General features: G+C 37.1%; 1 protein-coding gene and 1 pseudogene across 3 annotated transcripts in view; both read left to right on the top strand.

The window, feature by feature from the left end:
- Positions 1-3,196, top strand: part of LOC114207427 (putative P2Y purinoceptor 10) — a 41,298-nt gene extending 38,102 nt beyond the window's left edge. For 2 of the 3 annotated variants that reach the window (XM_088028719.1, XM_088028720.1), the window contains one exon: positions 1,869-3,196. In XM_088028719.1, the coding sequence (XP_087884845.1) occupies positions 1,918-2,961 (1,044 nt within the window). In that variant the 5' untranslated portion in view covers positions 1,869-1,917 and the 3' untranslated portion in view covers positions 2,962-3,196. Of the gene's footprint in view, positions 1-1,448; positions 1,547-1,868 lie in introns of all 3 variants that reach the window. The other variant, XM_088028721.1, reaches the window with a different exon arrangement.
- Positions 3,197-3,787: 591 nt separating this feature from the next.
- Positions 3,788-5,605, top strand: LOC114207508 (non-POU domain-containing octamer-binding protein pseudogene; annotated as a pseudogene).
- The last annotated feature ends 18,694 nt before the right edge of the window (positions 5,606-24,299 follow it).

Below are 24,299 nucleotides of genomic sequence, written 5' to 3'. Positions count from 1 at the left end.
TTAATTATTATTATAACAAAACCAAAGATGATCAGGGAAGACTTCATGTATGTTAACTATTTTCTAAATTTTATTTCAAGAATAATTCTGGTTCAAAAAAAAAAGATAATCCTGGTTCACACTTACATGGCTTTTTATTTAAACTGAGTATACAGAATACAAGATCAATTATTTTACTTAGTTCAGTGGGTAAACAAACAGACCACAAAAACAGATAGTGTTGGCTCAATTTACAGTTTGCTAGACTAACTGGCTGATTTAGCAAAATAGTCAACTCAGTGGAAAATAACATTCAAAGTAGTTGTTTACTTGAATGAGCTGGTTGACTGCAGTGAATTTTCAGTAAATACAGTCTATCTGAAAGCACCATGTAGTCAGTCTAAAGGCATCAAATAGATGATTTGGCACTGTATAGGCTGTGTGTGTGTGTTGACTGAGTTTTTACAATTTCAATTAGTTGTATTTTGGGTTGAATAGGCACTGTCTTAGACTTTATATTGCTTTCAATAGTTAATGTTAAGTGTGTCTCAATTTCCCTTTAATTCCATAAAATGTGAAACAAACTGCCTTTGCAAGCAATAAAAAGTACAAGGGAATATTAAAATTCCATTTAGCCTTTTGTTTCTACAATCAAAGGCATGCTATATTTCCTAAGAATATTAAACATTTGAGTAAACTGTCATTTTCAAAGGTTAAAATAAGCTGTATTATAGTGGTTGGGGGCCAAAAGCAATAATGATCTGATCCAAAAGAAAACCAAGAAGAGGGAATCTGCATTTTAGGAGTGAATTTAGGGGTGAACCTGGATAAAGGAAGATTTGATAGAGACAGGATTGCTGTCTTCAGATATTTAAAGAGTTTCATGTGCAACAGGAGGTGAACTTTACTTGACATTGATAGGCAGAACTAGGTTAAAATGACAAGGATACAGATTTTAACTCACTAGAAGGAAGAACTCTTTAACAATTATGATTGTTAAAAATGTAACAATTCAAAATTAATAACTTTTCACTGAACTCGCCTCAGGATCTGAATTAGAGATAGCCCTTTTTTCTGTAACTACCACTAGATACCTTCTAGTTTTTCACATACTCTGGTAGTTGTTTGAAATGGTGGCAAGGATAGTCTCAATAAATGTGAATGTCTGAAGTTGACATAATTCTATTAATAAACACAGATCTTTAAAGCTACAGAAGCTTCAAGAAAAGTGTCATGACATACAAGCAGGACTAATTTTGCCCTCAGCCCAAATTCTGAAGGAGCTAAAGTTTATCTGCATTGCACCATTTTTCCCAAGTTTCCATCCTTTCAAGGACTGGTGACCTGCCAGCCCTTCCCAGGCCCTTATCTTGTGTTTCATTCCCAAAGGTTCACAGACTCATCTCAGCAGTCACCTAACCCCTGATAAGGTTGTAATTTAAAATTGATTCAGTTTTAATCTTTTCCAGCATTAATGATTGGAAACTCAGCTAGATCTCAAACTTTGAAAATGCAGATGGAGACAACTGTAATACTGAAATATAGAAACCCAGGAAAGTGTTGGAATGTATGTCTGGGGAAATTTTGCAGTAAGATCTTGCTTGTTGGTTATCTCTATAAGTTTGATTACTCCTTCTGACTACTAAGGGAAAACCTGACTAAGGTTATAGCCAAAACAGTGATCTTGATTTCTAAAAATATGCTCCACAATGCTGTTATATATTTGTAGATTGCCATGATATTCTCAGTTTACATAAAAAATACCTTTTGAATTTGTGAAAGTTCACACTTGAATACTTGAATACTTTTTTGGCAGGACACAAATATATTTGTATACCCAAATATGAACTGGCATGCCCTTGACCTTATTTTTACTCTATTTTCTGCAGAAATCATCACTCTAATGCTTTCCTTAAGGAAGGAACATACATCCTCAAGATGGGAAGTAACAGCACAAACAGTGTAAGAACAAAGTGCACTGATCTTCAAGTGTCATTTCAGTACTCTCTCTATGCAACCACTTACATCCTCATATTCATCCCTGGTCTTCTGGCCAATTGTGCAGTCTTGTGGGTTCTGTGCCGCTTCATTGGCAAGAAAAATAAAGCCATCATTTTCATGATCAACCTCTCTGTGGCTGACCTTGCTCACGTGCTGTCCTTACCCCTCCGGATTTACTATTACATCAGCCACCACTGGCCCTTCCAGAAGGCCCTTTGCCTGCTGTGCTTCTACCTGAAGTATCTCAACATGTATGCCAGCATTTATTTTCTGACATGCATCAGCCTTCAGAGGTGTTACTTTCTGCTCAAACCCTTTAGGGCCAGAAACTGGACGTGTAGGTATGATGTGGGCATCAGTGCTGCCATCTGGATCATTGTGGGGACTGCCTGTTTGCCACTTCCGATTCTGAGACATTCTGGCTTAACCAACAACACTGAATCTTGCTTTGACGATTTAGTGTTTCAACACATTAGCATGGCTTCCTCCATTGGCATGATAACTGTAGCTGAACTTGGAGGGTTTTTTTTACCTGTTGTAATTATTACTTATTGCACATGGAAAATGAGAAAATCTTTACAAGAATTCCAAGTTCCCCTTCAGAATACCAAAGAGAGAAAAAAGGCTTTGTGGATGGTCCTGATGTGTGCAGTGGTGTTCATTGTGTGTTTCACTCCTTACCACTTCAACTTCCCATTCTTTATGATGGTGAAACAACATGTCTTTTCAAACTGTTCCTTTATTAAGAGCACCATATGTTTTCACATCATTTCTCTACATCTTGCGAATCTGAATTGCTGTCTTGATCCCATTGTATATTATTTTATGACCTCAGAATTCCGTGATAGGTTTTTGGAACACAGTGGTTTGGCTCTTCAGTCATGTGTGAAATGCAAAGACAGTGCTTTAGAAATTCATCACAGGAAGGAGGATCTTCAAACTATCTCCCTTGAAATTCTGAATGATTCCAAGACATTGTAATCAAATTACTAGCTAGAATAATCTATGTTCTCTATCGGTTTAGCTATGTCACCTTGAAGATTTTTCTTAAAAAATAAATGGTATTTTGAGTGCCTTAACAAAACATGGCCTCCTTCCTTTCAACCTCAAAATGATCCCTTTGAAGGAATTATTCATGACTATATTTTCTATCCAAATGGAAACATATTGTTATATGGAGCATATAATAAAATATCTTTCTTTACAGAAAGTAATAAGCAACAGAATAAATTGCACACCTCTTCCTCAGCAGTGGGTCCAATGTTTTCACTTTCTCCTGCAAGAAACAAAAAGTAAATTGAAAATAAGTGGACATAGGTGAATTGTCCAAACATTCAAAAATGTACAGGACAACAATATGATCCTAGCTTTATTTAGAAAATATATACTACTTGAGTAAAATAGACTAAAGAGGAAAGAATTTTTAATATTAATAAGAGTAGTGGGGATTAATATCCAATAACTTGGAATATCTATCAGCATTTCCTTTTGTCCCCCTGGGTAAACAAACAATTCAGACTCATCCTAAATATCCCAAAAGTGTCATGAGATTCACACACAACACATACACCTTAAACACAGAAGAGAGTTGTGGTCTAACATATTTCATAAACTTCAGAGTTTCAAGGTTTGCAATGAAAGCTCTTTGCTTGAAAGTCTAAGAGTGTGTAAGACGATGCTTACTTTTATATATTGGCACTCATTAAGACAATATTTTGTTATATTTATACATTAAAATCAATTGTGCAATGATATTTCTACATTGATTCCTCTATATACAACCTCAGTCACAACTTTGCTTGATAGATTTTAAATAATGAGTTAATAAAGTACCACACATTTTTTTCTCGGAACTGTAGAGGCTGTGTAGCATCACAGTTACTCTGAGGAGAGAACAGTCGGTAGAGGGGTGCAAAAATGCAGAACAATAAAACCTTTAACTTGGAGGAGCAAAACCATACTCCAAGGAAGCATCATCAGCATCACCACCAGCAGCACCTCCAGCAGCAACAGCAGCAGCCACCACCGCCACCAATACCTGCAAATGGGCAAGAAGCCAGCAGCCAAAATGAAGCCTTGACTATTGACCTGAAGAATTTTAGGAAACAAGGAAAGAAGACCTTCACCCAACGTAGCTGGCTCTTTGTGGGCAATCTTCCTCTTGACATCACTGAGGAGGAGATGAGGAAACTATTTGAGAAATATGGGAAGGCAGGTGAAGTCTTCATTCATAAGGATAAGGGCTTTGGCTTTATCCACTTGCAAACACGAACCCTAGTGGAGATTGCCAAAGTAGAACTGGCCAACATGCCACTCCGTGGAAAGCAGCTGTGTGTGTGCTTTGCCTGCCATAGTGCATCCCTTGCAGTCCAAAACCTTCCTCAGTATGTTTCCAATGAACTTCTGGAGGAAGCCTTTTCGGTGTTTGGCCAGGTGGAAAGGGCTGTAGTCATCGTGGATGATCTAGGAAGGCCCTCAGGAAAAGGCATTGTTGAATTCTCAGGGAAGTCAGCTGCTTGGAAAGCTCTGGACAGGTGCAGTGAAGGCTCCTTCCTGCTAACCACATTTCCTCGGCTTGTGATTGTGGAGCCCATGGACCAGTTGGATGATGAAGAGGGACTTCCAGAGAAGCTGGTTATAAAGAACCAGCAATTTCACAAGGAGGGAGAGCAGCCACTCAGATTTGCACAGCCTGGCTCCTTTGAGTATGAGTATGCCATGCGCTGGAAGGCACTCACTGAGATGGAGAAGCAGCAACAGGACCAAGTGAACCGCAACATCAAGGAAGCTTGTGAGAAGCTGGATATGGAAATGGAGGATGCTCACCATGAGCACCAGGTCATGCTAATGAGACAGGATTTGATGAGGCATCAAGAAGAACTTCGGAGGATGGAAGAGTTGCACAACCAAGAAGTGCAAAAACGAAAGCAACTGGAGCTCAGCCAGGAGGAGGAAAGCAGGCGCCGTGAGGAAGAGATGCAGCGGCAACGGGAAGAAATGATGTGGCGACAGCAGGAAGGATTCAAGGGAACATGCCCTGATGCGAGAGAACAGGAGATATGGATGGGCCAGATGGCTATGGGAGGTGCTGTGGGCATAAATAACAGAGGCGCCATGCCCCCCTGCTCCAGTGCCAGCAGGTACCCCATCTCCTCCAGGACCTGCCACTATGATGCCAGATGGAACCTTGGGATTGACCCCACCAACAACTGAATGCTTTGGCCAAGCTGCTACAATGGAAGGAATTGGGGCAATTGGTGGAACCCCTCCTGCATTCAACCATGCAGCTCCTGGAGCTGAATTTGCTCCAAATAAACGTCGCCGATACTAATAAAAATTTCAATGTCTAGTTTCCCAAAAAACCTTAAAAGAAGGACCCTTTATGGACTAGCCAGAATTCTGCCTGGAAAGGTGTTAGGGATTCCTCCCAATAGTTCTTCCTTGCCTGTACTACTCTGAGGGAGTTTGCTGGAGGCTGAGGGCAAGGGAAGGGCAATATTTAACAAATCAGTTCTGTGTTGTATATCGTTTAACTAATTGATTTTGTGTGGTGCATTCCTGATTGTTGAGGGCCTGTGAAGGGTGGGAACCATGGCAAACTAGATCCAGTTAGAGCCCCCATTAATCTTGATCATTCCATTCTTTGTCCATCCTGTTCTATTTGTTTTTTTATTTTACCCTCCAAACCCCAGAGACGCTGCCATATACACCACAAAAACAAGCATCCCCCAATGACCTTAGCCCCATTGTTCCATTCACTCGCAGGTGGGAATTCAGGCAAATGTCCACAGAGGTCACAGACAACATACATACGGTTCTGTTATATCCCATATATTACCCCTTCATGTCCTAAGGAAGACATTTTCTCTTAGAGATTTTCATTTTAGTGTATCTTTAAAAAAAAAAAATCTGTTAAGTTGCCTCCATCTTTTTTCTTGGGTTAGGACAACCCAGGAATGGCCCTTTTGTGTCTATGATGTTGCTGTTCACAGCTTTTCTTGATAAGCCTAGTACAATCTTGGGAACAGGGTTGCTGTATGCTGAAGGATGGACAGTAGCTCTTAGCCTTGCCTATCTTAGGTAGTTATGCTGTGCATTTTTTTTATTGGTGTACCATGTTTGATTTGTCCCTGATATCTTTGGCGTTTTTCTGAGAAATGGAGCAGTAATACAGCATTAACTTATTAAAATATGTTTTAAGCCTTTGAAAAAAACAAAGTATCACACATGTAGTTTTTCAGTTAGACCTTATTTCTCACAAGTAAAGACATATATAAAGAGAATATTGGTGAATTGAATATTATGAATGCAGAATGAAAAATTGCTATTTTTTAAATTTTTGTGGTGAAATAATTTTGTAATCCAAATCACTAACATTGAAAAATGTGAAACTTAAAATTTCGTATATTTGCTTTCATTAAAATGGTATTTTATAAAGCAGTAGTCAGGTTTATAAAATTATAAAGACTTACTTTCTTGTCTTTATAAGGTTGGAAATTTACAAACTGTTTTATTTGTGTGAATTTTTTTTGTAATAGTGTTTGCCTATTAGAACAGTGACAGATAATAACATTTGCTACAGTGTTGGGAAAATAGAGTAAAACCTAATTTACAAACTTGTCAAAGCACTATGTTGTCCACATGAAACTAATGAAATATTGTGTGTCAACTACACTCAAATAAAAAAATAATTAAAAAAAAGAGGAAAGTGCTTCTTAGCAGAGGAAGAGGCAGAAGACTGGGAGGACCCTAGGCATGTCTTGTCCCACAAACACAGCTAGATAACTATCAAATCAACCTAAATTCCCTAGAAATTTACCTGAAGACTGAAAGAACAAACTCCACAAGTAAAAGAAGAGAAAAGGCCACATCAAAGTAGGTCTAGGGGAGGAAGGAATTGCAGCCACTGCTGAGGGAAGGGAACCATGGTCATGGAGAAGGGCAAGAGAGAGAGAACCACACTGAGGAAAACATGAAGAAAACATTTCCCAGAAGCCATTGACTTGGAAAACAAGAGGGCCTGAATTTTGTGGGTTCTTGCAACCAGTGGGGCTTAAAACCTGGGGTTTTAAAGGTCAGAGGGCTTGCCTGGAATAGAGCCCTGAGGGCATTATGCTACTCCTGGAGAGAAGACAGGCAAACAACCTGGGGACAGACAGCATTGAAACAAAGATCTGAAGAACTTGGGTACACAGAAGGGATATTATTCACTCTTCTGAGAGCACATCCCTGAGAGGCAACATTCATGGAGACACCTCTCCTGGAACAAAGGAGCTGACCAGTTCCATTTCCTTCCCCTTCCCCTTAACATAAAGAACCACCTTCTGGAAGCAATTCAGCTCCTACACTGGCTACTCAATTTGCTTACAACAAAACCCAACCCCCAGCACTCTGGTGGGGCTGTCCTTTTCAGTCACCTTGGCTCAGTCTCAGTGCAACAGGTCCCTCACCCAGAAGATAAGTGCAACCATTCCCCACCATATCTCTTTACCAGAGAGTTTAGCAGGGCCTCAGTTCTGATGCAAGTGGTGTCATGTCTCATTTCACAAGCCAACCAGACCACACAGTTACAACTCACTGCATCCAGGTCAGGGACCAAACACTGCCCACAGCAAGCAAAGAAAGCCTCTGCAGATGATTAGACTGAAGGATAGAGCAGCAAAACCACAGTAGCAGAACGCATGCAGCACATAACGGAGACACTCCCTGAAGCAGTAGGCTCTGAGCATTACATGACCTCTTCCTCATAATGTCACTACTTTCAGAAGCAGGAGACAACGGGATTTTCTAACACAGAGAAGAAAGCAGAGACTTAGACAAAATGCAAAGATGGAGTGATTCATCCCAAATGAAAGAACAAGATTATGTCCAGGGATCTAAGTAAAACGGAGAATTTAAAGCAACAATCATGAGGATACTCATTTGGCCTGAGAAAAGAATAGAGAACATTAGTGAGACCCTTACCACATAGATAAAAGAGCTAAAAAAGAATGAATCAGATGAAGAGTACAATGAATGAGATTGGAAACAGACTTTATGTAATGAACAGCAGGCTGGAAAAAGCAGAGGAATGAATTAGTGATCTAGAAGACAAAATAATAGAAAATAATGAAACTGAACAAAAGAGAAAAATAAGAATTATGCAACATGAGAAAAGACATAGAGAACTCAGTGATGATATCAAATGTAATAACACCTTTATTAGAGGAGTCACAGAAGAAGGAGAGGAGGAGGAGAAGGAAAAGAAGGAGAGGAGGAGGAGGAGGATGAAGAAGAAGAAGAAGAAGAAGAAGAAGAAGAAGAAGAAGAAGAAGAAGAAGAAGAAGAAGAAGAAGAAGAAGAAGAGGAGGAGGAGGAGGAGGAGGAGGAGGAGGAGGAGGAGGAGGAGGAGGAAGAGTGGGAGGAGGGGGAGGAGGAGGGGAAGAGGATGAGGAGGGGGAAGGAGAGAAAAGAGGGCAGAAAATTTATTTGAAGAAATAATAGCTGAAAATTTCTCTAATCTAGGGAAGGAAACAATATCCAGATTCAGGAGGCACAGAGAGCGCCCATCAAAATCAACAAAAGCAGAGCAACACAAAGACATATTGTAATTAAATTTGCAAAATATGGTGATAAAGAAAAAAATCTTAAAAACATCAAGACAAAAGAAATCCTTAACTTACAAAGGAAAACCCATAAGTCTAGCTGGATATTTCTCAACAGAAACTTGGGAAGCCAGAAGGCAATGGTGTGATACATTCAAAATGCTGAATGGGAAAAATCTGCAGCCAAGAATACTCTATCCAGCAAGGTTATCATTCAGAATAGGAGAGTTAAAGAGTTTCCCAGATAAAAACTAAAGGGGTTCATGGCCACTAAACCAGCCCTGCAAGAAATATTAAAGGGGACTCTGAGTGCAAAGGAGAGACCAAAAGTGAAAAAGACAAGAAAGGATCAGAGAAAATCTCCAGAAAAAAATGACAAAACAAATATAAAATGGAAATAAATACATATCTATCAATAATTACTCCTAATGTAACTGGACTAAACACTTCAATCAAAAGACAGAGGGTGTCAGAATGGATAGAAAAACAAGACCCAACTATATGCTGCCTATAAAAGACTCATTTTAGACCTAAAGACACCTGCAGATTGAAAGTGAGGGGGTGCCTGGGTGGCTCAGGTCTTGATCCTGGGGTCCTGGGATTGAGTCCCACATTGGGTTCCCAGATCAGTGGGAAGCCTGCTTCTCCCTCTCCCTCTGCCCCTCCCCTTGTTTGTGCACTCTCTCTCTCTCTTTCAAATAAATAAATAAAATCTTTGAAAGTGAGGAGATGGAGAAACATTTATCATGTAAATGGATTTCAAAAGAAAGTCAGAGTAGCAATACTTATATCAGGCAAAGTAGACTTTAGAACAAAGACTTTAAAAAGAGACAAAGAAGGGCATTATATAATAATAAAGGGGACAATCCAACAAGAAGATCTAACAATAGTAAATATTTATGCACCCAACACGGGAGCACCCAAAGCAATTCATAACAAACATAAAGGATGTAATTAATAATAACAGAATAATTAGTAGCAGAATTTAACATCATCTACATCAATTGACAGATTATCTAAACAGAAAATAAAGACGGAAACAAAGGCTTTGAATGACACACTGGACCAATAATGAAGCAGCAGAAAGAGAAATTAAAGCATCAGTACCATTCACAATTGAACCAAAACCAATAAGATACCTAGGAGGAAATCTAACCAAAGAAGTAAAAGACCTGTATTCAGAAAACTCTAAAACACTAATGAAAGAAATTGATGATGGCACAAAGAAATGGAAAGATATTCCATGCTTGGATTGGAAGAATAAATATTGTTAAAATGTCTATACTACTCAAAGCAATCTACACATTTAATACAATCCTTATCAAACTACCAACAACATATTTCCCAGAGATAGAACAAACAATCCTAAAATGTGTATAGAACACAAAAGACCCCAAATAGTCAAAGCAACATTGAAAAAGAAGAGCAATGCTGGAAGTATCACAATTCCAGACTTCAAGTTATATTATAAAGGTGTAGTGATCAAAACAGTATGGTACTGACATAAAATTAGACATAAAGATCAATGGAATAGAATAGAGAACCCAGAGATGAACCCACAACTCTATGGTCAATTAATCTTTGACAAAGCTGGAAAGAATATCCAATGGGTAAAAGACAGTCTCTTTAAAAAATGGTATTGGGGAAATTGGAGAGCAACAATGCAAAAGAAGGAAACTAGACCACTTTCTTATATGATATACAAAAATAAATTCAAAATGGATTAAAGACCTAAATGTAAGACCTGAAACCATAAAAATCCCAGCAGAGAAAACAGGCAGTAACTTCTTTAACATCAATCATAGCAACTTCTTTCTAGATATGTCTCCTGAGGCAAGGGAAACAAAAACAAAAATAAAGATTGGGACTACATCAAAAAAAAAAAAAAAAAAAACTTCTGCACAGCAAAGGAAACAATCAACAAAACTATAAGGCAGCCTACAGAATGGGAGGAAATATTTGCAAATTACATATCCAATAAAGGGTTAATATCCAAAATATATGAAGAACTTTTAAAACTCAACACCCCGGGCCCCTGGGTGGCTCAGTTGGTTAAGCGACTGCCTTCAGCTCAGGTCATGATCCTGGAGTCCCTGGATTGAGTCCCGCATCGGGCTCCCTGTTTCTCCCTCTAACCCTCCCCCCTCTCATGTACTCTCTCTCTCATTCTCGCTCTCTCAAATAAATAAATAAATCTTAAAAAAAATCTCAACACCCCAAAATGAATAATCCTATTAAAAATGGACAGAAGACATAAATAAACATCTTTCCAAAGAAGACATACAGATATCCAACAGACACATGAAAAGCTGTTCAACATCACTCATCATCAGGGAAATACAAATCAAAACTATAATAATCACCTCACATCTGTCAGAATGGCTAAAATGGACAACATGAGAAATAACAGGTGTTGGCAAGGATGTGGAGAAAGGGAACCCTTGTGCAAAGTGGTGCAGCCAGTCTGGAAAACAGTATGGAGTTTCCTCAAGAGTGAAAAATAGAACTTCCCTATGATCCAGCAATTGCACTACTAGGTATTTACCCAAAGAATACAGAAATAGTAATTTAAAGGGATACATGCACCCCAATGTTTATAGAAGCATTATCTATGATAGTGAAATTATGGAAACAGCCCGAGTGTCTATCGACTGATGAATAGATACAGAAGTGGTATATATATAGAATGAATATCACTCAGCCATATAAAGGAATGAAATCTTGCCCTTTGTAATGACATGGCTGGAGCTAGATAGTATTATGCTAAACAAAAGGAGTCAGTCAGAGAAAGTCAAATACCATGTGATTTCACCCATATTTGGTATTAAAGAAACAAAACAAAGAAGCAAAGAGAAAAAAAAGAGAAAGAGGAAAACCAAGAAACAAACTCTTAACTATAGAGAACAAACTGTTGATTACTAGAGGTTAGGTGAGTGGGAGGATGGGTTAGTTGATGGGGATTAAGGAGTGCACTTGTGATGAGCACCAGTTGTTGTATGGAAGTGTTTAATCACTATATTGTACACCTGAAACTAATATTACACTGTATGTTAACTAACTGGAATTTAGATTACAAAAAAGAGAAAAGTAAAAAACAAACAAAAACAAACAAACAAAAAACAATTTCTCTGAAGTCCTCCGCAGATTTGTATATTTCACAGTTGTATTTTGTAGAAATTGATTAGCTCTTTTAAGTACCTGGACATTTAAAATACCTTTTTAGGTGCAAATATTTATAAATTGTATTATGTCCCATTCACTTAAGCACTTTGTTTTAAATATGGGACATAATGTTTGAAAGAAGCATTAATCCACACTCAGAAGACCAAGATACTAGTTTTAGGTCTACCAATGATAAGCTAGGTATCTTTGAGCAAGTTAATTCTTTTCGGGTTTTCTTTTTTGTTATAAGTCCATAAGGAGGCCAGACTAGATGATCTCAATATTAGACATACTTTCTTGGAAAGTGCTTTCTAAACCCTAAAACACTAGAAATGTTTGTTTTGGTTAATTTTAGTATTGTTATTATTTAAGAAGAGCTTCAACTCTATCATTTAATGTAATCTTTTCAGGATGACTGAGGATCATCATTATAAACATTAGTTATTGTTGTGCCTGGGTGGCTCAGTCCTTAATCATCTGCCTTCGGCTAGGGTCATGATCCCGGGATCCTGGGATTGAGCTCCAGATCGGACTCACCGCTCACCGAGGAGCCTGCTTCTTCTTCTCTCTCTGCTTGCTGCTCCTCCTGCTTGTGCTCTCTCTCTGCGTCAAATAAATAATTAAAATCTTAAAAAAATAAACATCAGTTATTGTCCTATATATATTTGCTACTCTCAGAACAATTAAAATTTGTAGCTATTGAAATTTTGCTTGTACCTACACTAAAATGGACTCATGGATCTTTTGTTCTTATATATTTGATTTTATAAATGCTTCTTTATCTTTTCAGACTATCTGTACTTACTTGTTGCTATTGTCAGTGGACCTGCCTAATGAAGTCCCTGTCATTTCAATTAGTTCTTTGTAATCTTTTGTGGCTTTGAGAACACACTAATCAAGCTAGTTATAACAGCTGAAATTTAACAAAAATGAGTAAAGACTGCTTATTTTATTTTATTTGGAGAGGGTGTGTGTGGAAAAGGGAAAACCTCCTATGGAACAAAGTGTATAGTTTTTAGTTTATGGCCTTCATGACATCCATTTTGGCTATTCAGTACTATTTTACTTCCTTCTTGGCTCTGTCACCTGTGTTTGGATAGTTGAGGTTGCAAGATTTTTGGGTTCCAGATGACTGAGGTGTGACTAGCTCTTTGACACCTAAAATTTCTTGGAATATAAATATTGCCAGAATTTATATACATAATTTATATATAATCTCATATATAATATTAATATATAAAAATTTATATGTATAATTTCAATAATCATATATATCAATTATATATGAAATTATATGTCTATAATTTCAAAATTACTACTTGCTTTATTTGTTTCATTAAGAAATAGTTTAATTAAAATTGCTTTATTGCTCTTGGGGAAGCTATTTTTCATTTTCCATAATGCTCTTTTTTTAAAGATTTATTTATTTATTTGACAGAGAGAGCACAAGCAAGGGAGGAGCAGGCAGGGGAGAGGGAGAAGCAGGCTCCTCGTTGAGCAGGGAAACTGATGCAGGGCTTGATCCCAGGACCCCGGGATCATGACCAGAGCCAAAGGCAGATGCTTAATGACTGATCCACTCAGGTACCCCTCCATAATGCTCTTGAGAGAACATCTCCTCATTCTGACCTTTGCTCCCTCCTTCTTAAGGGCACTTGGTAGAAATCTTCCTATGTATTTGGAGTCCTATTTGAGATACAATAATACTTTCTTCTGAAGCTGGCCAATTGTTTTCATGAGTAATGAACATTATCCAGAAGATTTGGAGAAGCACAGAAAACAGACTGTCTTACCAATTATTTTAAAATTATTAGACTTCCCCAGAAGGTTCCAATTTACTCCTACTTCTAGAAGAGGGTCCACATGTAGTCACCTTAATCCTGTATTTCTGGGCCCCGGCAAATAGCCAGTCTTGTCCCTTTACACACTATTACCCAAAATACTGGAGTGCAGGAGTCCTAAGAATGGCAAGCTTAAACCTATAGCTGTAACTGATAATAACTGGATGAAGTTGGGTTCTAATACTGTCTCTGCCCTTTCTTAACTGTGTGATCTTGAGAAAGACACTTTACAAACACTCTGATGTTGTTTCCTCCTCTGCAATATGGTGATAATAATCTATGGTTTTTCTGCTTCAGAAGCCTCTTATAAAGATCCAATAAGAAATGTAGATGATAATTGTTTTTAAATTATAATGATTATTAAAACATAAGGACACAGGGAGGAGTAGTATTAAGAAAGGAATCAAGGAAAGCAGATAGTGCCCCTCTTAACCACTAAAATGCATAGGATATAATTAAATTTCTTTTAAAGATTTTATTTATTTACTTGAGAGAGAGAGAGCATGCACGAGCAGAGGGAACAGCAGGCAGGGTGAGAGGGAGAAGCAGACTCCCTGCTAAGCAGGGAGCCTCATGTGGGGCTCTATCCCAGGACCCTGGGATCACGACCTGAGCCAAAGGCAGACATTTAATGGCTGAGTCACACAGGCATCCCAGAATTAAATATTTTAAACAACATATCAGTATCATAGAAAAGATGAAGTCATGAAGTAGTGTCCTGGGTCATGGCAATACTGGCTGAGGTTCCTGTGAGTAACAGAAAGAACCATCTACCTGTCCCCTACCATGAGTCAGTTAGGTCCAGCCTTTCAGAGGATAAAGTTATGATTAGGATTAAGGATCTCTGAAGAAATCAAATATCAGAGACTGGCCATAACCACAGGAAAACAATGAGGATACAAATAGAGCACAGTCAATATCTCCTATGGATGAATTCTGTAGATAGAATGCAAGGTCTCCAAAATTTTTGGAAGGAATGGATCTGAAACAAATCTAAAGGAACCTACAGTTGTAAAGAGGAGAGCCTGAAGGGAGACTAGGTTACCTAGCAGTATTGTTTGGACATGGATACATTTGTTGAGGGACATTTAAAGGCTCAAAGAACATCCTTAATTCAGTACAGTTTTACAATTCCTGGTCTAGTTAAATATATCAGATAAGCAAATCTGAATAAATATAAAATATGCAAAAACTTAGGCTCCCAAGAAAACATTGAACATACACATTTCTGCCTTTGCTCATACTGTTTCCACTCAAGTATGTCTTTGCTTCTCCTGTCTATCTAGTCTTACAAATTATTCAGATTCAGCTTAAATTTTACTTCACTGTATAACCACATAATCTCTTCTATACAGTAAAGTCCTTGAAGGTACCCATCAAGGACAACACAATATGTTGTACTCCATAACATATTAAAATTGAGCCTAATTTCCTATAGGGATATTAAGACTTTGATAGTTTCTGTTGCTAGATTAAGACTTGTATATTTCTTTCTTTATGGGAGACTGCATTCTGGGCATAAACTATACAGCCTATTATTATATGGTGACCATATAATTAATCTATATTTCTCAGCATCATGCAAATTGTAGGTGCTCAATAAATGTTTGTTTGGTGATTTAAAGGAATATACCTTTATATATGTATATATATATGTATATATATATATACACACACATATATATTCATATATATATTCCTTTAAATTTATATATGAGAGAGAGAAAAAGAGAGAGAGAGAGAGTCACTGCATCTTGGCAGATTGGTTGAACTTGTTGAATACAAATATAAATATAAATGGGGCCAAAGTCTGCCTGGATCTCCAATAACTATGTTACCATATTGCAGTATTCTCTGACATTTTTAGTTCTCTAAATTATGTTGATAAGCTGTGCATTAACTGTTAAAATATTAAAAAAATATTTCTGGAAGGTTGTTTGCTTTTTGCTTTGATGTCATGGTGCTATTAAAAAGGACACTTTATGCTTTCTTTTCTCGGTGTTGGAAGTGGAGGTGTGAAGGACTGGGTGCAGAACAAAGCTAATATCTCACAAGACCAGTTACTCTTTCCTTCTTTCATCTATATTCTCAGCTCTTTCTTTTATTTCCAGTGAATTCAATAAAGTATTGATAAAATCAGACCTGTGTGAGTTCCATATAAATTATTTAAAGTACCACCTTATATATATATATATATATATATATATATATATATATATATATATATATATATATATAGTAGCCAGGAATCTGCTCCTGCTCTTGCTTCTATTCCAGATCCAATTATAGCTTGCCATTCTGTAGTTACTCTGTCTCCTCTGGGCCATTCTTCTCCTTGGTAAGTCGTGGATGCTCAGTTAGATTCTCATTGTATTTCTTTTTTTTTTAAAGATTTTATTTAAATCCCAGTTAGTTAACATACAGTGTAATATTAGTTTCAGATGTACAATATAGTGATTCAGGACTTCCATACAATATCTGTGCTCATCAAAAGTGCCTTTTTTATTATATTTAGTTAGCCACTGCATAGTACATAATTAGTTTTTGATGTAGTGTTCAATGATTCATTAGTTATGTATACTTTCTGTGGGTTTGTTCCACCTACAGGTCAATGAGAAGTTATTGCCTTATTGTTACATTTCAACATTTGTGGAACTGGGTAAATGGAAGAGTAACTATAGGAAAAAGGAGAAGGCTACAGAAGAACCACATATAGCCTAGGACAAAGATGAGAGAGGACATACAAGGAAAACTTAACCTTTGTTATTGGTTATTGGTAGCTTATAGGCTGGTTGCATATGGACCTCAAATTGTATTTAGTATCACTTCTTAGTTCCCTACCTCAGCATATCTCCTTTCGTGTCCACTGTCAATGGCATAAAAACCCATATTCTTTGCCTGACATCTAGTCTAGCCCTAGCCTCCTTTATTCAGTCCCACCATTTTTTCCCCACTCCAGCCAAATTAGTGTTTTCACTCTCTTTGGCTTTTTCACCTCTGTGCCTCCTGATCCCTCTTCTTGGAAAACACCCTCTACTCTTCAGCCTATTACTATCCCAGCATCCTTTACCCTGATGGTTTACCTTGATCCTTTACCTACCTGATTCAGGAATATTTCTCTATTCTTATCACATTCACTGATGTCTCTTCCTTTTGTGTTCCTATAGCACCTATTAACCAGGCCACACTTATTATATTTAGCATATATTCTTATCATATCTGGTATAGGCTCTAAATTAGTTAAGACATTTAAAGATTGCCTTTGTATAACAAGAATTTAAGAGTGGCAATCTGGGTGGAAAGAGTCAGAGAATGGAGGGGTGTTCTTTAGGAGACCTGACTTGATTCTGCATTTGCAGGATCAAGAAAATGCTATTTATCAATATTGCATAATGAAGGAGTAGGACCTGATGGAAAGAAAGAGAGCTGAAAACCTTTTCTTCCCCCAACTCCATACCATTCCTTGATGTGGTCATTGTCAAACGCCCTCATTTCAGGGGAAGAAAATAGTGAGAACCAAAGTTTTGCCAGAGTTCTATAGTGAGTAATCCCATAGCAAGTGGTGCTAGAATAAGGACTCAGATCCAGATATATTTTCCCAGTCCTGTTCTTTTTTTAACTACCTTATGCTACCTTTTGAGTTACTTATTTAACTCATACATATGTTATTTTTATTTTATTATCTAAACTCTGAGGACCCTAGAGACAGGGACTGAGCCATATTCATCTCTATTTCTTACAACATAGTTTATCACAGTTATGGGCACCAGATTAAAAAATCTATAAATAGTTGCTGATTGACAGATTTATTTTTTAGGTCCTTAACTAGTTTATATTTTTGCTTTATAGTTTTTCAACTTCTATTAATTTAAATAATAATAAGACCCCAGGAGACAAAATGCAGTGTTCTCCAGTATGTCTATGCTAGCATTGTGAAGTGGAGATCGCTAATTATCATCCTTGTCATCTTGAGTAAGTCACTGTCTCTCTCTGGGTTTGAATTCGTTTTTTAAACCATGAGCGTATAATTCATGCTTTCCAAGCTCTCTTTCAATTCTAACATTCCAACAAAGCTAATTTCTCATTTTTAAATTGTTTTTAAAAATCTCAGGGCCAGGATTTAGTCTTTACATTACCAAGACATGACATAATAATTACTATCTTAACAAGATGCAAAACTTAAAATTCACATCAGATCAATTTTAGTTGATTGAACACCAGAATGGTGAGTCAAACCCAACTTTGGCAAACAGGTTTATTTCACTTTATCTCTGTTACTTTGGATTCTAACAGTGAGAAATTATTTGTTTCTACCCTTCTTTGGGCATTAAAATTGGGCAACCCTGGGCCTAAATGTCAGCTCCACTATTAACTATTTGACTTTGAGCAGGTTACTTGAACTCTCTATGATTGGTTTCCTCACTGGGAATTGAAGCTAAAAATAAGATAAAGAGAAAATATAAATAAAAACTCTTAGTACAATGGCACCTAGAAGGTGTGTAAGACATCCTGGTGATGACAATCTATATCATGAGCAATCTGTATTACTAGGGAGTGGCTTTTTAGTACATCTTTTTTATGTGATTGTAATACCGTATTTCACCAATCTTCAGTTAAGCTTGCAGTTTGGGAGATGAGAATAGTGAAAGAACATGCAATAATGTCTCCTGACATCCCTCTCAACACACAGCCTACCAATTCATATTTAAGATTTACATGAGAAAAAGGAGAAGGAATTAAAAATGGTAGATGGCAGGAGAGGTGTTTCCAAGTGGCTCAAATGAAATAGAAGCATGTGAGAAAAGTGTAAGCAGTCAAAAGAATTAGTATGGGTTGGCTTCCAAAACATGCAGCCACTCTAGTCCTCTACATAAAAATAGAATTCTCAATATCTAATAACAGATGCTGATTCAAGGACATAGCTAACATTTGTCATATGCTAATAAGCCCTGGGTGAGATAACTATTTTCATGGAAATTACAACTTATTCTTATTTAAATCTCTGAATTCTACTACCAGGAATTATGTCTTCAGATCTTGGTTTGACTCAATTTACAAATTTGATATTTAACTAATAATCAGAAGTTGACTCAGGGTGGCCACAGACAAGAGAGGTGGCATGAATCAGGTTTAAAAAAAAGAATAAAAATTAATAAATGAAAAGAAAGAAGAAAGAAGAAAGAAAGAAAGAAAGAAAGAAAGAAAGAAAGAAAGAAAGAAAGAAAGAAAGAAAAGAAAGAAAGAAAGAAAAAGGAAGGAAGGAAGGAAGGAAGAGAAAGTTAAGAATAAAGTAAATAATGAAGCCATAGGAAGAAACCAGTTTGCTAGAACTCCCTACACACTAACCTTGAGTCCAAACTAAACTTAAGCCAGCAAAGTGACAATAATTACTTTATGGAAACTAAAATTGTTTACAGTCTTCCAAGTCTGGGTTTTGTCATGTTTCTCTTTTCTCTTTGGCCTTGACTCTGTAACTGATGAACATGCGCTGTTACCTGTATTTGCTGATAATTGTGAGAAAATGTTCCTGCTTTAGGAAGAGAGTATGGCCTGGGACTTAGAAGACACAAGAAGACACACCATGCTGTGTTGCTCATTTGTTGTGACCCAACACAAATCATTAGATCTTTTTGGGCCTTAATTAATCTTCTGTCAAATGAAAGGGTTGGAATTTATGGTTTCTGGTGCCCTATCTAGTTCTGCCATTCAGTGGCTCTAATAAGGAATGTCAAACTTTCTCGGAAAAGTCCAGGCACATTGATTCAAGTGCATGAGGCATGGGAAAGCTGTAAGGCACAAAGTCTCTGAGGTAGAGGAGTAATGGCCTCAGAAGGTTACAATTTTAAAGAAGTAAAGATTAAATGATGATATAGTTTATGGCTGCTGATACTACAGCCAGGCCTCCTGATTCACCCTCTGCTTATGTGGACCATAAGGAGTAGTACTGTTACCAGGGGACAGCTAGTGAAATGCAAACAGGGACCAGACCCAAATCCAGTTAAATAGGGAAGCAGGAAATGTGTTTTTCCTTTTCTCTTTCTGGAAGGTTCTATTAAAAATCTTATTTGTGATGTTTAAAAAATAAAAATGGCTTCAAAACATTAATGCAAATGGCAGGTTGTATATCAATGTGCACATTACAATTTCATTTTTGTTTATATAAATAATGGGAAGAAAACACACCAAAGTCACAATAGCGGTTATCTCAAAGAAAAAATAATTTTCTGTGTTTTTATACATTTTCCAAATTTTATCCAAATCTTACCTTCTTAATGGACTCCTCACTCCACTTTTGATCCCTAGCATACATTCTTCATTGAGACCTCAGAATATCTTTTACCACAAATATGAATCAAGTCATGTAAATCTGTTGCTTAGAAGCTGCCAGTAGATACCTATCAAACTAGTACTACAAACCAAGCTCTTTACTACAGTCAAAAGACTCTCCATGCTTTAATCCCTGACCTCTCCTAGGAACTAACTTTCTATCACTTTCCCTTCCTGGCCTACTCTATTCCAACAGTTCTTTTTTTTAAGATTTTATTTATTTATAAGAGAGAGAGAGAGAGAGCACAGATGGGGTGAGGGGCAGAGGGAGAAACAAGTTTTCTGCTGAGAAGGGAACCTGATGCGGGGTTTGATCCCCAGATTCTGGGATCATGACCTGAACTGAAGGCAGACACTTAACCAACTGAGCCCCCCAGGCAACCCTCAATAGTTCTTTGAACTTTTGAAGACCGCCCCTACCTCAAGATCCTTGCCTGAAATGCTTTTCCTGAAAAATTTCATGATTCATTTTTATTTTTATTCTCAGTTTCAAAGTGAATGAAACACAGAGGCGTCCCTTGACTCCCAAGTTTAAATTCTGTTCTACTCCTTCACAGGACTTTGTATTCTCTCTATATTACATTTGCATAATTTGTAATTACAATCAAATATAAATTTATTTTATTCCTCTATACTTCACTAATCTGTAAGCTCCTTGATGGTAGGGGCCATGTCTCTTGCTCACCACTGTATTTCTAGTGTCTACCTAGCACTCTGCATGGAACATATTAAGTGCTCAACAATATTCGATAAATGAATAAGTGAACAAATGACTCGATCAACATGTATTACTTGTGTAAGTAAAAAGAAAAGTGGAAGACACAAATGTGGTGAGGATTTTATTTCTTCAGGCATTCTTGGTGCTTTGTGTCCCCAGGATAAAGGATAAGATCATTCCTGACAAGAAACTGGAACTAGAGATTAGATCTCTTTCCTTAACAGTATGGTTGCCATATTTTTATTCATCTGATTCTTTGAGGACTTGTTGCCAGATTCATTAATTCTATCTATTCTGCCTTAATAGTAAATTAGCCAGGGATAATGGTCTAAGATTTAACTAAAGGAAAAGCCACCCAAAGTCAACAAGTAGGATGCACTTCCCTGGAGTTTCTGGTTAAGTGAGTAAATTGGATAAGAAGAAATGAGGTTATGGACCCTGTTGCCTAGGCTTATATGTTATTTTCTGTTATGACAAATGGCAGAGAGGTTGCAATGCCAGCAAGTTTGTTTAAAAAGAAACAAAAGATCCCATTATTATTTTGCGTTACTCTCTATACTCAAAGGCACACTGGAAAGAAAAGTCAATATTTGGATTTGATGATAAGAAAACGTCTCTTAAGGAAGTCTTTCTGATGGACAATGAATTCATTACTATTTACTCACCTGAGGAGAGGGAAAAGTGTATTTGAGAGACTTGGAGCCAACATGGATAAGATGTACAATCAACTGCCACTTGTGGAAAGCACAGATATTGTGATTCATGAGAGGGACAGCTTAGCATGACTCCTGCAGAGGGCATTTATTTCTATTAAGACAGAAGCAATTCCTCCTTTTGGAAGCTTTCCAGACAAAATGTACTACTCCTGGAAAGAGCAGGCCTTGTTTCAGAAAAATAGCTTAATAGGTAATGTGTTTTTATTTGACAGCACAACGTTCTGTACTTGTAATTCTGCATAACTAATGCTATGTCCCCCTCCTGGAGGCAATTCCATTTTAATATAAATGAACAGTCTTTGAGTTGTAAGGATAGAGTCATTTTAGACATGAGTATCAAAGGAATATAGATTGGGAGGGTTACAAACTATCTCATGTTTGTAAAATTATTAGTTTAATTTTACTGAGTACTTAATATGGTGGCAGATGCTCTACCAGATATTTTATTTTATTATTTTAATTTTCTCCCCGTATTTTTTGAACATACAGTTTTTTTTTTATTAGTTTCAGGTGTACAACATAATGATTTAACACTTCCATACAACACCTGGTGCTCATCATAAGTGCAATAATTAATCCCCATCACCTATTTTTTTAAAGATTTTATTTATTTATTTATTTGACAGAGAGAGACACAGTGAGAGAGGGAACACAAGCAGGGGGAGTAGGAGAGGGAGAATCAGGCTTCCCGCCGAGCAGGGAGCCCGATGTGGGGCTCGATCCCAGGACCTTGGGATCATGACCTGAGCCGAAGGCAGACGCTTAACGACTGAGCCACCCAGGCGCCCCTCCCCATCACCTATTTATCCCACTCCCCCACCAACCTTCTTTCTGGAACTCTATAATTACAAAACTGTTTCTTGGTTTCTCTCTCTGTCTCACTCTTTTTCCCTTTGTTCATTTGTTTTGTTTCTTAAATTCCACATATGAGTGAAATCATATGGTATTTGTCTTGTTTAACTCTCTAGCTCCATCTGTGTTGCTACAAATGCCAATATTGCATTCTTTTTATGGCTGAATAATATTCCATTGTGCATATACCACAATTTCTTTATCCCTTCACCAGTCAATGGACACTTGGGCTGCTTCCATAATTTGGCAATTGTGAATATTGATTATATAAACATAGAGGACCATGTGTCCCTTTGAATTGGTGGTTTTTTTGGTATCCTTTGTGTAAATACCTGTAAGTGCAATTGCTGGATCATAGGGTAGTTCTATTTCTGTTTTGAAGAAACTCCATACTGTTTTCCACAGTCACTGCACCAGTTTCATTCCCACCAACAGTGCATGAGGGTTCCTTTTTCTCCACATCCTCACCAATAATTCTTGTGCTGTTGATTTTAGCCATTCCGACAGCTGTGAGGTGATGTCTCATTGTAGTTTTGATTTGCATATCCCTGATGGTAAGTGATGATGAACACCTATCATGTGTCTATCGGCCATCTGTATACCTTCCTTGGAGAAATGTCTGTTCATGACTCCGCCCATTTTTTTACTGGATTATTTGTTTTTGGGGAGTTCAACTTGATAAATTCTTTATATCTTTTGGATAAAAACCGTTTATTAGATAAGTTATTTGCAAATATCCTCTCCCATTCCATGGGTTATGTTTTAGTTTTGTTGATTGTTTTCTTTGTTCTGCAGAAGCTTTTTATTTTGATGAAGTCCCAATAGTTTATTTTTGCTTTTGTTTCTTTTGCCTAAGGAGACACATCTAGAAAGAAGTTGCTATGATCCATGTCAAAGAGGGTACTGCCTGTGTTCTACTCTAGCATTTTTATGGTTTCAGGTCTTACATTTAGGTCTTTCATGCATTTTGAATTTATTTTTGTGTAGGGTGTAAGAAAGTGGTCCAGTTCCATTCTTTTGCATGTTACTGTCCAGTTTTCCCAACACCATTTGTTGAAGATACTATCTTTTATCCCATTGGATATTCTTTCCTGTTTTGTTAAGATTAGTTGACCATTGATTTGAGGGTCCATTTCTGGGTTCTCTATTCTATTCTATTGATCTATGTGTCTATTCTTGTGCCAGTACCATACTGTTTTGATCACTACAGCTTTGTAATATAACTTGACACTTGGAATTGTGATGCCTCCAGCTTTGCTTTTCTTTTTCAACATTGCTTTGCTGGTCAGTATTTGGAGTCTTTTGAGGCTCCGTACAAATTTAGAATTGTTTGTTCTGGTCTTTGAAAAATGCTGGTGGTATTTTGATAGGGACTGCATTAAATGTGTAGATTGTTTTGGTTAGTATAGAAATTTTAACAATGTTTGTTCTTTTGTTCCATGAGCATGGACTATTTTTCCATTTCTTTGTGTCATCTTCAATTTCTTTCATAAGTGTCCTATAGTTTTCAGAATAAGGATCTTTTACCTCTTTGATTAGATTTATTCCTAGGTATCTTATTGTTTTTGGTGCAATTATAAATGGGATTGTTTACTTAATTTCTCTTTCTGCTGCTTTTTTTTATTAATGTATAGAAATGCAACAAATTTCTGTACATTGATTTGTATCTTGAGACTTCACTGCATTTTTTTTAATCATTTTTTTTGGGGGGGAGTCTTTTGGTTTTACTATTTATATAGTATCACGTCATCTGCAAATAGTGAAAGTTTTACTTCTTCCTTACTAATTTGGATGTCTTTTATTTCTTTTTGTTGCCTGATGCTGTGTCTAGGACTTCCAGGACTATGTCAAATAACAGAGGTGAGACTGGACTGCCCTGTCTCGTCCCTGACTGTAAATGAAAAGCTCTCAGTTTTCCCCATTGAGGATGATATTACCTTTGTTTTTTTTTTCATATTTGGCCTTTATTATGTTGAGGTATGTTCCCTCTAAACCTACTTTGTTGGGGGTTTTATCATGAATGGATGTTAGACTGTGATTTTTTTTCTCCCTCTACTGAAATGATCATATGGTTTTTACCATTTCTTTTATAAATGTGGTGTATCCCATTAGCTGATTT

Source organism: Eumetopias jubatus, unplaced genomic scaffold (assembly GCF_037043125.1).
Source record: "Eumetopias jubatus isolate StellerSeaLion01/CBP00866 unplaced genomic scaffold, mEumJub1_p1.0 scaffold_11, whole genome shotgun sequence".
NCBI classification, from domain to species: Eukaryota; Metazoa; Chordata; class Mammalia; order Carnivora; family Otariidae; genus Eumetopias; species Eumetopias jubatus.
Note: the sequence above shows the minus strand (reverse complement) of the source record. Positions and strands in the feature narration are given on the sequence as shown.